This window comes from Pezoporus flaviventris, unplaced genomic scaffold (genome assembly GCF_033815535.1).
Source record: "Pezoporus flaviventris isolate CSIRO_AGI_PZ_B2104156 unplaced genomic scaffold, CSIRO_AGI_Pfla_v1 ptg000040l, whole genome shotgun sequence".
NCBI lineage: Eukaryota > Metazoa > Chordata > Aves > Psittaciformes > Psittacidae > Pezoporus > Pezoporus flaviventris.
In genome coordinates this window covers 3,433,356-3,449,564 of record NW_026892588.1, presented here as the reverse complement: position 1 = coordinate 3,449,564, position 16,209 = coordinate 3,433,356, and the positions used below count along the sequence as shown (strand labels likewise).

Below are 16,209 nucleotides of genomic sequence, written 5' to 3'. Positions count from 1 at the left end.
TTCTGACTGTTGCTTTAAATGTTTGTAATGTTTCAAACTATAGTGTTTCTTCATATGCTGTAACTAATGAAAGAAGAACCCAGAGTTCTTGACAGTGACCATTGTGTAATTCATTTTGGGTGTGTATAGGGTGCTCCACAATGGAGGGCTGTAAGTACAACAGAATTACTGAATCAGAACACCACCAAGCACTTTGACAGTGCCTTTCATCTACAGGTCTCATAGCACTTTTATGTTGGTGTCATTATTCCTATTTACAAGCAGAGAAATGGGAATTGGAGCTAGCAAGCCACTGACAGTATCTACTCAAAAAGCAGCAAAATTCCTCAAGGGAATTACCAGATCTACCTGATCTGGTAACTACCTTTTAATCACCAACAGTATGACTATACAAAATATCCTGGGTTAATTTCCTGTGTATTAGGCTTCAATAATGTGGGTTAGAATTGGTATCTTAAATCCCTTTGTTAGACAGAGGTTTGTGAAATGAATGTCCTTGCTCCCCTTTCAGTTTTGCTCTGTTCAAGCATTGTGAGTTTTTATTTTACGATCATGTCTTCTTTAGGGGGAAAAGAAAGAAAAACCCAACAAGGAAAACAACCCCCCAGAAACCCCCGTACCAGCCTTGTTCCTTGTTACCTGTACAAAAGTAATGAAATATAATTACCTCGAGAGACACCACTGGAGTAACTTGCTTAATATATTTAACAGAAATGCTTCTTGAGATTGGGTGTGTTAACAGGGTATGTGCTTTACTGTGCTGTAATTTTCGTGCTCATCTTTGAAAAGTGTCTTTATTCTCCACCCTAATTAAACCATCTGGATTCCAGGAGAGCTGAACAAAAAAACCACACAGCCCAGGCTCCAAACAACAAAACACCTTAGTGCTAAAACAAACACTCTGATCATTGATACACTTTTTGTTGATTCATCTCGGACTGTCATCTCCTTCACTGGCTGTCTGAAACATGCAGCATTAAGGGACCTGATACGTTTCAATTTACAATGCTTCCCACACTGCCTGTTATATTTTTTTTCTGTTGAAAACAAAACCCAACCAACCAAAACCCAACAACAACATCTGACATAAGGGTACATCAATTGTCCAGGATCTCCGGATGCTGTAGAGGGTGTTTATGCTATATTACAAAGTGTTGCATAGTTTGGATATATTTATGGGAGTGGTGGTGTTTTTAGGCTACACCGGGATCTTTGAGTCTGTCACTTTTATGGCTGCAAATAACATTTTAAATAGTATTAAAGGTATTTGAAATAGTAGTAATAATTATAATTTGTATTAACTAGTATTAAAGTATTAAATTTAGCTGCAAATAACATTTTATTTTTAATTAGTATTAAAGATGTCATGAAACCCTACATGTCTGTTAGTAATTTGAACTGGTGTTAGCCAATGCAGTAAATATTGAGATTGATAACAACTATGCATTTTAAGGTATGCTTGCAAATATGAAATACCTGTGAGGGGGACAAAACTGAAACAGAAACAAGCAATTGAGTACAAAAAGCAACTTTGGCAGTTATATTAATTCAGATAACACAGCTTGATTTTTTTTTTTTTTTTTTTTTTTGGTAGGTTTTGCAGCTTTTTCCAGCCTTGGATTAGAATTGTAACAATTAAAAAAGATTCACTGATTGATGTAATTTTAGACCTCAGGTGTCACAGATTGCTCATACCAAGTATTATGGGCACCTCTCCATACCCAGGGAAGTGGTGGAGTCACTGTTCCTGGAGGTATTTAAGAGGTGTTGGTGTGGTCACAGGAAACGATTTAGTGGTGGGCATGGCAGTGCTTGGTGTTAACAGTTAGATTTGAGGAATTTTAATGTCTTTTCCAACCTAAATGGTTTTATGTTTTTAAACACTTCTTTTTCAGAGAGGAAAGGAGAGATTTGTGGTTTTTGATTAGGGAAGAAAAAAAGAAAAGATGTGTGTGTCTATGTATTCATGCATATATTTATGTCTTCTAGTTTCTCTTGAAAGTAGCTTACATCAAAACCAGTAATTCATGGAGGGGAGAAAACAGTATTTCTGTGTTATTCTACTCATAGGCTTTTTCTCATGAAGCCATTGCTGTCAACTGTTATACAAAATATTTAAATTCTAAGGTTCATTTTGTGAAGAATTATCTCATTCTCACTAACATTTTGTGAAAAGGGTATTTCTGTTTATTTGAATGAAAAATGCTGCATTATGCACTCCAGTGAGTAATCTAAAATAAGCACAGTGATACATTTTTGTTTGCTCAGTATCTTGTTGCAATCCAAATTTTGGTGATAACACACATGCCTCTATTACTTTGCTTAGGTTTAAAAATGCAGGTTTATTCACAGTAGAGAAAATAGTTTGTTTGCTTCTTGTGTAATGTACCAGCAAGACCTGAATAAATCTGTTGCTTCCAGTAACAAAAGGATAAAAATCTGTTAGATGAAGAAACACACTGATGGGGACATGAACATATGAAAGAATGAAAGGCTGTCAGTATGGTTGTAAATTGCTGTTTTCAAGTTGCCCTAATATTTGCTGTGATGACAGTAATAATAATCATCAGTAAAAAAAAATCTAAGTACATTTTTTAAATCTGAAACTGACTTTTAAATAACTAGTTTTAAATCTTTTTTTTTCTGAGCAGAAAGCCTTGCTGATATGTGCTGTTAACAAGCATCATGAAGATCCTGCTTCATGCCCCTAACGAAAATCAATGCTAGGAAGTTATTAAAGATACTAAGATGGCAGAAAATGATCTAGCATAAAACTTCTGTTCAAGTTATTTAGCGCTTTAAAATTATTTTTGTATTAAACAGAAATGTTGGCCAATTTTACAAGTTTTACTCTGGCAGATAAATTGTGTTTATGTGGGACTGATTCTGCAAATGTTCTTGTATGTGTAATATATGTGAGAGATCAGAATAAAAATAAAACAGGACTGCTCACATAAGAACACTTCTATAGTGCCAGCATTTAAAATCATGTTGGCACAACAAGAAGTGGGAGAACTCTCATTTAAAAATTAATTTAGGATTCTTTTCATTTACTTTCTACTTACTAAACTCATGATCTAGTTGCTGCCGATCCTTTCCTGCAACTGTCAGATGCAGAAGCTGGAATTAAAAGCACCCTAAACCTACAATATATTGTCTATATTCCAAGATGTGGAGGAGTTGCTAATAATTCAGTACTGAGGGAGGGGAATACCCTTAAGATTGTTCAAGTTACTCTCTGCTATGTTAACTATGACTTACAAGTGCTTGGGAAGGTCCTGTTGTGGCAGGCCTGACTGCTGCTTCCTCTAGGATAGGGGAAGCAGCTAATTTTAAACAGCAAGTTACAAAAGTAAAAGCAAAAATCAGTGAACTTAGAAAGAAAAGGAAGTACTTAAAAATAAAAACAGACAACCCACCAGACAGCATTCACTTCAATGCCATTTGTTTTTTATGCACTGGAGAAGTTATCCTAGCTGTATCATTTGATATGCAGAGCATCTGAAGATACAAAGATAATTAAGGAAAGGGGACAAAACCCACACCACACAGACTTACAAACACATTGTACTAGCTTTGCTTCTATTTTTTTCTATTTTTTTTTATTCCTTTTTAAACAGTGTTTAAGAAAAATATGCTGTGTTACCATAACAAACTAAAATACTCTCTCAACCTCTTAAGATTTTAGGTTTTGTTTTCACTTCTTTCTTTTGGTTCCAGGTAGGTTTTATTTGTTCTTGTTCTACTTTACAAAACTGTTTCTCAACATTAATGGCTTCAGGAAGAAGAAATAAGGGAGAATTATGAGTGCAAAAGAGAGCTGACAGTTGTGTATGCCATGTATGCTGACACTGTCTCTTGTGCCACTTGTAAGTGGGCAAGGGTAAAGAAGAAACAGGACATGATGTGTTACAGAATACAGTCAGATGTGAATTCCGGCTGGCATTCATTAAATCAAAAGGGAATATTTCCCTCATGTAAAATCATTGTTAAAATCCCAACCATACATAGCTATGGAATAATGGGGTCACTGATTTTCCACTACTTCAGTAAGATGCTGCAGCAAGCAAATGACTTTTTACAAGACAGAAAGTTGAAAGCATTGATTTGCTGCCAATTCCTCAATCTGTAACTAATGAGCCCCTCTACAGGTTTTCCAGTAAATCAATACTATTAGAATTTACAGTTTGCATAAGCTCACATTACTCAGTCTGTGGACACAGAATGATTTTGGTCAGTAACCTTCAGCAGCCCCTTCTTGTTGCTGGGTTCTGTTTTTTTGTTGTTTTTTTTTTTTTACCCTCTGTAATATGGGTAGGTTGGATAAAATCCCTGTCCTGAGGGTTCTGACAGCATGCCTGAAAAGATTGTCCACTTCTACACAGGTTCACGTGCATCCCTTGTCAAGTCCTAGATATTCCCTTGTAGAAGACAGCTAACATCCAAGAAAGCAGGATGAGATGACAAATGGAATTCAGTCTCTGTCACCTGTAGCACTAAAACTCTCCCCCATTTGAAGGTGGACTGTATTTTACAGAGTGTGAAGTCATGTGGCAACTGTTATTTGGACCCACACACGTAATTCTTCATAACAAGCTGAAATCTCTCCTGTATGGAAAAAAAAATAGGAAAGATAAAAACCTCTATGAATTGAGTGACAGGACTTTTGTCACATATCTGCAGTATAGAAACAGGAACTTGAGAACTACGCTTGCTAAACAGATCAAGTTCTAGATTATTACTGGTGATGCCAGTATGTTTGTACCAGGTTTTCTCCAGGCTTTGTAACAATAGGGTCAGTTCTACCATTACGAATTACTACAAGATCATTTTAGGCAAAACAGTTATAGGCAAGCAGAAGTTCAAATCCTGTCAATTAACAGACTCAGAAAAAACATTGTATTGGGTGTTACAAAAGAGCAACGTGGCTGTAGGGCTGTTAGTACGGGAGTGTTGAATCATCCCACTCCAGCTGCTCTTGCCTGGTGACCTTCTGTTTATCTCTCTTCTGGACAATCACTTCCTCTTCCTCCTCCTCATCCTCCTCCTCGTCTTCACTTTCATCAGATTCAGCACTGGTTGTGTCTTCCTCTTCATCTTCTATATCTTCTTCACCACTTTCCTCTTCTGTCTGATGAGGCTTTTCATGTTTCTACAGTACAGTTGGAGAAATGAAATAGACACAGTAGAAGAAAATTGCCTTCTTCCTAGCCAGTGGCTGTGAGAATGTGAGCATTTATTCCATGTTTAGAAACACTAATGTGCTGGGAACATCTGCTTTCCATCATTACGTGACTATTAGGCATCAAATATAATAGAATTCAGTAGCAAATACTCAAAAACTACTCTAACAAGAATGGAATGTCAATAAGCAGTATCTTTGTTAGTCAAGCTGCCAAAATGTTTCTTTAAACTACTGATCGTTTTCCCTCTTCTAGTGATTAGTGCTTACATTAAAAAGTTAAAAACTAAGTAATATCATCTTGGGTACCTAAGATGCAAGTATGGATGGAGACAAAGTGGTGTTGTACACGAGGATTCTTCATCATCCTATTTAGTAATTATATATGACAACATGTATTACTTTATCAGTTATATGTTACCACGGTAGTATCATGATATAGTATTATGCCTTGGTTATGTACCTCCATGGGGTTGACAGTAATAGTCAGAGCAGAATCATCCCAATCCATTTCGTTTTCTTTACTTCCTTCATTGTCTGCAGAGCTGTGCTGATGAGCTGTCCGAATTCGATAGACCCCCAAGGTTATGATGAAAATGAGTACGCTCACACAGATTATAATAACGATAGTAGCCACACTTGGAACAACTGGAACAAAAGGTGGAAAACGGAATGTGCTTATATTTGTGGAAGAATTGCCTACAAAGCACTAAATACATTGTCTATTTTCTCCCTTCAGTACCTTTTCCTTTGGATTGAGAATCAGCATAGCCATCTCCTATGTGCCTGGGACTACAGAAAGTGTGGAAAAGTGACACTTAACTACGGCAGAGCATACATGAATGGTGTTTACAGACTATAAATTGTAACTAAAAAGTGAGTATGCCTATCATTTGTTTTTTCAAGCCACTTCATTACAGAAGACAAGTAGTCAATCTGTGCAGAATCAGTTCCAGAACAAGTGGTTTTGCAGTAAGGTTCAGTTATCTCACCTGCATGTTGCCCCATTCTGATTAAAGCTGAGGTGTTAACCTCACTTGTGAGAAAAAGTATATCTCAAAGCTTGTATTTTCAAAGGTTTCAAACACTTCTACTGTGATTTAAATCTCAATGCCCAAGGAATAAAGTAACACACTGCCACTCTATTTGCTTGTGCGAAATAGCTTCCTGGGAGACTTGTGAGGGATTCAAGACATTTTTCCTCATTGTTCTGTCACACTCTGAGAAGTCTCTGTCTCCACCTAATCACAGGAAGAAACTTCACTGACCTATTATAATATTATCAGCTCAAAAATAAGGTTAGTGAGGGAGTGCTGCCACTTTCTATGTAACCTCTGCTACCCAGGTACTGCAGTAGCAGGAGCTATAGTTCTATAAAGAACCACTTTGTAATAGTTTGTTTTGCAAAAATTCAGCTTAATTTTAGGAAAATCTCTGTAGAAGTGTACAGAAAAATACAGTAATTTTCTAAGCCTAACAACTTCATATAACTACTTCTAACTACCTACACTTTACATAAACTTTACTTCTTTATATATGTATTATTCAGCTAAAAGGATTTCAAAATCCAGCATTTAAACAGATATCTTTGCCCTGGGTTTAACTTCACTGAAAAGGCTTTAGATTTAGGTATATATTTTAACTCTTAAGAGTTTAAAAATTCATTTTAATTTCTCTATTTAGTATATACTAACGCCCACTTCACCTATCTCCTCTCCAGAGAGCAACAGATAGAGCCTGACAGTAGCTAACAGAAGCACTGCAGCGGTTATAGATTTAAAAAAATAATACAAACATTTCTTCCTTTTTCTTGGAAAGAGGTGGGCAGAAATTACTAGGCCATAGAAGTAGAGATGTACAAAGAGAATATGAAAATAAATATTATCCTTTAGATGATTCGCTACTAGAAATGAGATGTTTTCTAACAATGTGGATTAGGGTACATAGCATTTAATGAAGACCGATTTTTAAAGACAAAGTACCTCCTTGGAAATAACAGAATTTAATGGTAGGTGTTTCATACCTGTACAAATATCTCTCTGAGGTTTCACAAGCTGTAATTATGGACTTCACGGCTTTATTTGTGGGTAACACTGACATATCAGAATCACTATAAGCAGTCTCTAAACTCATCACATACCTGAGTTGTGAACAGCACTTGTGCTTCCCTCTGGGTGGTGGACAGACTGGAGAAACTGTGGTTGTACTATCATATTGTTTACATGGTCCATGAAATTGGAGTTGGAGCTGTGTAGAATATTAACCTGGCGCAAGAGAAACGTAAGAGATAAGCCATTACTAACAAGCGCTCGATATTCCAAGCCTGCTGGAAAAAAAATATATAAATATATATTTTAATTATGTAATATTTTAATGCATGTAAAATATATTTATACATGTAATATATAGCATATATATATAAAAATATGTAATTATGTTCCTATCTGCTGATGAACCCCATAGTTCAATGTAATATATATTTTTATATATATTTTTCATGTATAAATTACATATTACATATATAACATATTACATCTATACCCATATAAGTAATATATAGTATGTATAACACATTTTATGTATGTATTAATCTTACAAATCTATATGTAATTCTATATATAGCATATATATCAAATACATATTACATAAACATTTCTATTTCATATAACATATTTATATAAATACATATTTGTATATGTAAATTTATATATAATTGTATATATATGTATGTAAATGTATATATTTATATAAACTTATTTTCTATAAATATGTTTATGTGTTTATGTAAGTATATATGTTTAATGTATATATAAAATCATGTATAATTATGTGTGTGTATATAGAACATACTTATATTTAATATTATATATTTAAACATATATATACTTACATATAAATGTATAAATGTATTTATATAGACATGTATTTATAAAAACATATAAATGTGTATATAACATATATATTTAATTGTATTTATTTATATTTTTACATTTAAGCGTATTTATAAAAACATAATTAAATGTAAAAATATAACCATTTAAAAGTATATAAATATTCAATTGTACATATTGATAATTTAATTATATATTTAACTGTATTCATACAAACATATATATTGAAATGTATTTATATATAAATATATTCATGTATATTTAAAAGTATATATAAACCATCTATTTGAATGCATATATTTTTTTAAGCATGTTTATATAAACATGTATATATAATCACATATATCTTTAACTATATATATTTAAACGCATTTATGTAATGTATTTATGTATACATGTATTTTTTAGAAATGTTTTTATTTTGAATTATTTATATTTAAACATATATATTTATAAAAATGTATTTAAACATATTTACATAAATGTATATATAAAAACATATTTAAACATATATTTAATTGCATATATCTTAACATATATATTTATAGAAACGTATACATTTAACCTAATTATATAAATGTATATATAAACATTTATTTATATAAACACATATTTATACATAATGTAAGGGTGGTGAGGCATTGGTATGGGTTGCCCAGGGAGGTTGTGAATGCTCCATCCCTGGCAGTGTTCAAGGCCAGGCTGGACAGAGCCTTGCGTGACCATGGTTTAGTGTGAGGTGTCCCTGCCTGTGGCAGGGTGGTTGGAACTGGATGATTTAAGGGTCTTTCCAACCCTAACTATTCTATAATTCTATATTTATATATTTAATTGCACATATGTCTAAACAGATATATTTATAGAAATGTTTTTATATTAACATTTATATATAGTTATATAACTGTATATATGTAGACATATTGATATATATTTAAACATATTTATATAAACATTTATATAAATGTGTACACATTTATATTTTAATAGCATAGATTTATATATTTAAACATATTTGCATAAATGTATATACTGATATAAATGTATTAGATTTATATAGAAGTATATTTACATTCATAAAAATATATGTAATAAATATATTTATATTTTATACGTATGTAATATATTATTATACGCAATACATATTTTTATCCATATGTAAAAATACATATTACATTGAACTATGGGGTTCATCAGCAGATAGGAATATAATCATATAGACATTAAAGGCCAATTTCACTTTTTAATGCCAGGGAAAAATGCACAGGTTAAAAGGATTTCTCTGATTCACTTGTCTGGGTAAGTAGTGACCTTCCTTCCTCTATACTATTCAGTTTTTAGTTGTTCCTGAAAGATAGTGGGAAATTTGTTGCTTTCAACACTGACAGAGAATTTATGAAACTCACTGAGTTTTAAATCAAAACAGTAAGAGAGAATTAAGAGTTTTTCCTGCATCCCTACTTTCAGTTACTTTCTTTGAGGATCAGTTCTGTGTCCTACCAGTAATTATGTTAGAAACAAACCCCTGAGGTCACTGTCAGGGCTGCAGAATGCTGAGGTGAAAAGAATTTTCAGTACAACATTAACATTTCAAAACTTTGAGCCTATTGCTAATAATGTCCTGCCCTTGCCTGTTGCTACTGGGTACCTGGGTCCCAGGTTGGATAAGCTGGTTCTTCAGAAAGGGTCCATAATTCCTGCTGATGTTCATCAGTAATTCCCAGACCCTAAGCCATTGTGCTGTGCTGGTCACAGGCTCAGCACACGTATGCTCAAAAGTGCCATCTATTCCTGTGGTAACTGACCATGTCCAGGTGCTGATCTAATGCTTTTGTCACCTGTATACTGACTTCCTTCCTCAGAAAAAATGGAAATAATGTAAATTATCAGGAGTGATCTTCATCTGATGAATTGTAAAACTTACTGTAAGGGGGTAGTGCTTGAAAAAACTGAAAAGGTGAATGCTGCAGGAAACAAAATCATGTCATGGTAATTGAAGGATTATTAAGCTAAGGAAAATAATGAGGCTGTAATGATTCACTTTCAAGCAGGTGTATAAATCTTCACAAAGACCTGTAGGAGATTTTATGTCATGGACAAACAATGATGACCTTAGTTTCCATTCTGTTTGAGCAGGCTCAGAACTCCACTAAATGCAGAGAATAAGAGAAGGGTCATCTTACAGCATAGAGACCCCCACACTGAGAAATGCCCACAGGGGATGTCACCTTCCTCTTTGAATGGAACTTGGAATTTTTCCTCTATTTGATTACAGTTACACAGAGCATGTCTATAATTTTACAGACTTTAAAGAAAACTCCACGTTGCTGAAAATAAGGCTAGAGCTCAGCCTCTGTGCTGGAAAAGAAGACTTGACTAAATGATTGCTTACCTCCAAGTTAAATTCATTGCTAGTGTAACGTCCATTCAGCTCTGAGCACTTAACTCTGAACTTTCTGTCAAAGGTGGCAGAAGTGTCCCAGTTACGATAGCGAACCTGCCGAAGAACCTGTTCATAGTTGTTCATACTGTCCACACCTGAAATGGAGATGAAGCAGTAATCATCTCATGGAGATGCTATGTGCAGTACAGGAGAAATAATATGTTCCCAGAAAGTACAAAAATACAGCAGAATGATCTGAAGATGGTAGTGCCTCAGATACTCCGTGATGGAGCCTCTGGCTCATACCAAATTATGTGAACATAGTTTTAGGAAACTACTGTAGAGCTGTAATGGAGATCAATAAATACAACAGCAAAGATTTAGAATAAATGGTTTAGTAATTGCAAAAAATGGCCAATGAGTTACCAGCACTGTGTGAGGAATACCCTCATTCCCAGTTCATCTCTGGTGGTCTCTAAGAACCCCTACATTTAGAGAAAGCAGTGTTGCTATTTTCCTTATCTGGGAAATAGCAGGGAGGATGCCAAGATCAAGACAAAGCTATGGTGCATTCCAAAGGATAAATAGCACACGCAGAGACGAAAAAGTAACTATGTTTTTTTAGACATGGTCTCTCGTGGAAGATTTTTATGGCTAGTACATCACAGATTTTTGTCTAATTTCTTCCACATTAGTCCTTTCTATTTCAATACTGTAGGGAAGAAATAAGGGAAAGCAAAGTCCATTAACATACCATAGACTGAATATCCTGCTGTGGAATTCGTGGCATCTAGATGTTTTCCTTGGAGCGCCACATGATCTAGTTCTAAGCACTCTTGTTCAGGATCTAGTTCTGTGCCAATCACCAGAACATCACAGAAATCCAAGTTGTGCAGCATCTCCTCTAATACCACTGGCTTATTGGCTGTGAGCAAATGGCATATAACATGAAAAAAGAAGAAATAAACTAAGATAAATGATCACAGAAGAGCTCAGTTATTTTATGTGCTTTGCATCAGGGCTTTGCATCATTTTTTAAAAGATGGTTGAATTGTTTTTTGCCAACATTAAATACAGCAGCACACTTGAAGCAAATCAAAAGAGGTGTCTTGCCTGTTCAGGTGCTACAGTGATGAAGACCTACAAATGCCTAGTGAGGATGGATACAGAAAATATATTGCTCTGTAATAAAAGTCATTCAAGAACAGTCCTGGAAGTAGAAACTTGAAATTTGATGCTGCAAATAAATCCATGTAAACAGGTCTGATTTTCAGTACTGTTCTGATAGCAGATTGGTATCACACATTCTCAAGGGAAACCAAACTGGAAAAATGAATGTTAAATATATCTCTGCTTGGATGATTTTCTCAGTTACTCTATGGCCCATAAAGGCCTTGCATTACAAAGAACATGGCCATCTATCCAAGAACGTGGTATTATCTTAAATATGTGACTTGGAAAAATTGAGTTGTAAACTGACTATACTTCAGTAGGTATGATTAGGAAAAAAACTTGCTGGAAAAAGAGTAGCATATCAATTTACTATTTAAATTCTCCAATTGGCTCAGCACAGAGGGTCGGGCAAGACTGCTTTACCAGCTCCCTGAGGGTACTGTAGACACAGAGACTGCAGTCTTGGAATTAGTGCTTGTTCTGTGGATTTCATTTTAGAGGGTGTATGGGGGAACGCAGGCATGGACATAAAAGACTTATGCCTTAAATTCCAAACTCCTGGTACAGTGAATTTTGGGTATCGGAACTCCAGGTACAGCTCTAACTTAGGAAAAACACAGACTCAAATTTGTCAGATAATATCTGGGATGAGAGAAATAATGATTGAAGCTTTTTATGCAGGAATTGAGACTTAGAATTTAATAATCTTTTGCAAAACACTTATCCCCAAAGCCAATTATTATCTATCCATTTTAACCAATTATTATTTATCCATTTTAACTCCCAGTGGAAATAAACAAGAGATGGCACATTTGTAGGTGCCTGACTTTCGAGAATTAAGCAGTAGTTTAAGAAAGGCTGTTACGTTCCCTTCCAAGGTGAGACTAAGGCTTTTTATGTTATAAACAGTAATTACATCAATAATTGTATAGGAAAAAATTGGGGAAGATGGAATTTATGAACTGAACTGGAGGGCAGTAGTTCCTAATTCACTGAACAGTTTTGAAGATGTCATAACATTTAGGGACACAGAGCATCATAGATCCATTGTGTCTTAAGCAATTGATAATGGTCCCTCTTTTCTAGGCAAGAATTCAATTTTCTTTATATACTGCAATTGTACGCAGTTGGTATTAGGATATGATGTGCTTTCAGCCTTCAGAGGACAGATGCAGTTTCAGGGAAGTGATGTGCAGCGCTATTACAGAGCACAGCTCCATAGAATTCATGCCCCTACACTTGCGTATCATTAGGGGATTTAGCTTTTCAAAATATATACACCTAGTTGCTGCTTATTCTAGTCCAGGAAATACTGTTTAGGGTGATTCCTCAGATGACTAAGCTTTTAATTTACTTTGCAGACAAACATCCAATTAGAGACAATTATAGACCATTCTGTGATCTGTGATTTTATAGCTTACTTTTGAACATTTACCTAGTGTTGAACAATAACATACACAGCTCTCAGCATTAGAATAAACTGTCATCATTGAAAAAAATTCTTTGCAGATTATTATGTAATAATATTACTGCATTAAATATGTGGTAAACTGAGGCACAAGATTTCTCAATTTTCACCAACCTGTCAATAGCAGAGCTGGGAACATAAGAACAGACTAAACTTGCAACTATTTGTCAACTACTGCTTTCTACTTTATCAGTACAGTTAACAAAATTCTGTAACAAATGAATTCTAATGAAAAGGTGTTAGTCAAAGGAACACGTGAAGAAGAGTGAAAAGGAATTATTTGGAAGTAGGCAGGACACTAAATGGAAAAGCGGGGTTTTTGGAAGCACATACTGATCCATCCCTATTTAATACTCTTAAATTTACACTATTTAACAGTGTGTTTAATTGAATGTCTTCAGTCCAGCATTACTGTGGCCTATCATTGCCTAAATGAATCTGGGTGAAATGACTTAATTGTCTGCACTATCCTTTAAAAAACATAATAGTTTGGAACTAGATGATCTTTCCAAACCTAACAACAAACAAATACATATTTAAAAGAAATCTACAAACCTCTGTCATGTTCATCCACTGGATGCTCCATTTTAGTGACTGTGCTGACAATTCTGATGTCAGGTAACAAAGTAACACCTCTTTCACTTTCAAATTGTGCAGCTGGTCTAGCAAAGTGGTCCGTCCCACTTACTGTAATCTTGGGCTCATTGGCCTGAAACACCATTACATAGGCATCTATATCTGGGATACTAATGCAGACATCTTCACCAAAACATCTGAAAGAATATGTTATTTGTTAACTGCATGTAATACACTGCACATCAGAGGTGTGTGGCACTTGCATAGCCCAAAACCCACCTGATGGCTCTCTTCATTTTGTAGTGACTCAGATTAGCCTAGCCCATACTTTGACACATGCATCTGTACCACCATGTACATGAGCCAGCAGTGACGGTAACAGCTCTGTTCCTCTCATCCCCTCCCACATTCACAATTACTGAAATTACATAGGGACAGTAACAGATTCATGACAAGCTCACTGAGAATAATGTTCTGATGTTTAACTGACATTTAACAAAGTAGTGGATGCTTAAAAAAAGATAAATCAGATGCTAACAACTACCTTCAGCAAACCTAACATCAAATTCTCCAAGAAGTACCTAATGTTGTCATGTGTGAATAAAAGGGCTTAATTACCCATTTAAAATGGTCCCATCATGAACTCATTCTGCCCCCCCCGTATTTACTGAGGACAAAAGGGGCCGATTTTAAAGGGGCATTTTAATCTGAATCAGCACTGTGCTTTGGAATTGAATCTGCTGACAAACTCTACCTTTGATCTTGGCACAAGGCTTGGGCCAGCCTTGGAAACGGGACTGCTTCCAATGAAACTGCATCAGAAGATGGTCCCCAAACAGCATGATCAGCCCACAGAACTAGACTAAACCTTGTATTAGTAACAACTGTACATGCATTAGGTAAGGGCTTGTAGAACTGATGTTTATTTCCACTCTAAAGATTTGCTTTCATTGCACTGTGGAACTTGCTATAAGGGATGTACCCAGGGGAGCTCAGGAGTGACAGATGGCTCTGATTATGTAGAAGAGTAGACACTATTGTGCAGGTTCTACCACTACTCTTTGCATGAAAATGACAGGACACAGATTTAACACCCAGTAATTCAGTGACTACAGCCATTAAAGAACACAGACAAAATCTATTTCAAACATAGCTACAAATACTATTCTTGTAGATATGTCATCTGTTACATATAATAGACCTGCTTTAAAAAGTCAAAGCTTTAATTCTCAGAAGAAACTGTAACTTTTAAAAATGAACTGTAAAATAAGAATGCGATAAATGCAAGCACTGTTCAGTCCAGACTGCATGCTCCAAACTGTAAACAGAATGCAAGAACATGACATAGAAAAGTCTTAAAAGGACAACATAAAAAGAAAACCACAACGTAAATCAGCATGAAAGTAAATCAGATTAATCCTTTATGCCCAGTAACACAGAAGTATGATTCAGCCATGTAAATTAGCAATAATTCTTCTTTTGATCACGTCCTCCCCCCAAAAAGTAATTCATTAAAAATATTCCCAATCTTATCAGTTCAGATGAAGATAACTTACTGGACTTTGGATGAGACTTTGAGACGTCGTACGCCTGCAGTAGGAAACTGTCTAGAGTTGATGTATGAGACCTTTCGGAGAGCTTGATTTATATTCTCAATGTCATCTCCTTCCACGACAAGGACTGACTGGGAAGGGTTGAAGTGATACTAGGGGAAATGCACATTATTAGTATAAGGAACCACATACATAGTATAAAAAAAGATACTTTTAAGGAATGATGCACATGAAATCTAATGATTTAAGATAAAGAAATTATTAGTAGCTTTTGTTGGCTGAATCCACGTTGTTCCCTAAAACATGCACTTGTATCAGTCATCTATTTCTTATCTGAATAACTTCTGTTATAATTAATTTTATAGTAAACTAATCCCAGTTTGCTGTGCTTCGCCCAGCCTTATCAAAGATACTATTTCTGCAGGTGTGGAGCTCGAAATCTTAACTGTCACTATTATTATTACTATGTTAATGTTTTTAGATTAAACATATCTCACATAAAAAAATACTGGCTTAAACCAGAGCAGAATGCATAAGGATACTCTTCCTGCTTTCCGTGTGGTTTTTTTTACCCTGGGCTATCGTTCAGAGATATATTTCATCATGAACTAACAAAACAGTAATAACATTTGCCTCCTACATCTTCATTAGTCAGACAAAATAAAGGGGATTCTCCTTTCTCTGTCTCATGATCAAGAAAGGTGACATCATTTAAAATGGAGGTGCTACTGACAAGAACCTTTGCTACTATATTAATAGAGCAAAAGATTGATTTTATCTTCATCCTAATTAATCTTAATTCCAGTTTTGGTCTGTTAATTGGGTCAGGAAACCATCTGCATTGCAGAGAAAACCGGATTAACCCCCTGATTTTGTACCTCACTTTCATCACCACAAAACACAAAAAGAAATGCACCTTTCTCTCATATGCAGTCCCTCTTTTTAAAGCTGGATACTGATTAGCCGAATATGTTCTATTATATACA

At 35.0% G+C, this 16,209-nt stretch overlaps 1 protein-coding gene across 2 annotated transcripts in view; it reads right to left on the bottom strand.

The window, feature by feature from the left end:
- Positions 1-3,573: 3,573 nt before the first annotated feature.
- Positions 3,574-16,209, bottom strand: part of CLSTN2 (calsyntenin 2) — a 319,496-nt gene continuing 306,860 nt past the window's right edge. For both annotated transcript variants that reach the window (XM_061465454.1, XM_061465453.1), the window contains exons 11-17: positions 15,227-15,375; positions 13,650-13,867; positions 11,208-11,378; positions 10,463-10,608; positions 7,323-7,446; positions 5,646-5,830; positions 3,574-5,152 (exon numbers count right to left, since the gene is read on the bottom strand). In XM_061465454.1, coding sequence (XP_061321438.1) covers positions 4,940-5,152; positions 5,646-5,830; positions 7,323-7,446; positions 10,463-10,608; positions 11,208-11,378; positions 13,650-13,867; positions 15,227-15,375 — 1,206 coding nt within the window. In that variant the 3' untranslated portion in view covers positions 3,574-4,939. The remainder of the gene's footprint in view (positions 5,153-5,645; positions 5,831-7,322; positions 7,447-10,462; positions 10,609-11,207; positions 11,379-13,649; positions 13,868-15,226; positions 15,376-16,209) is intronic.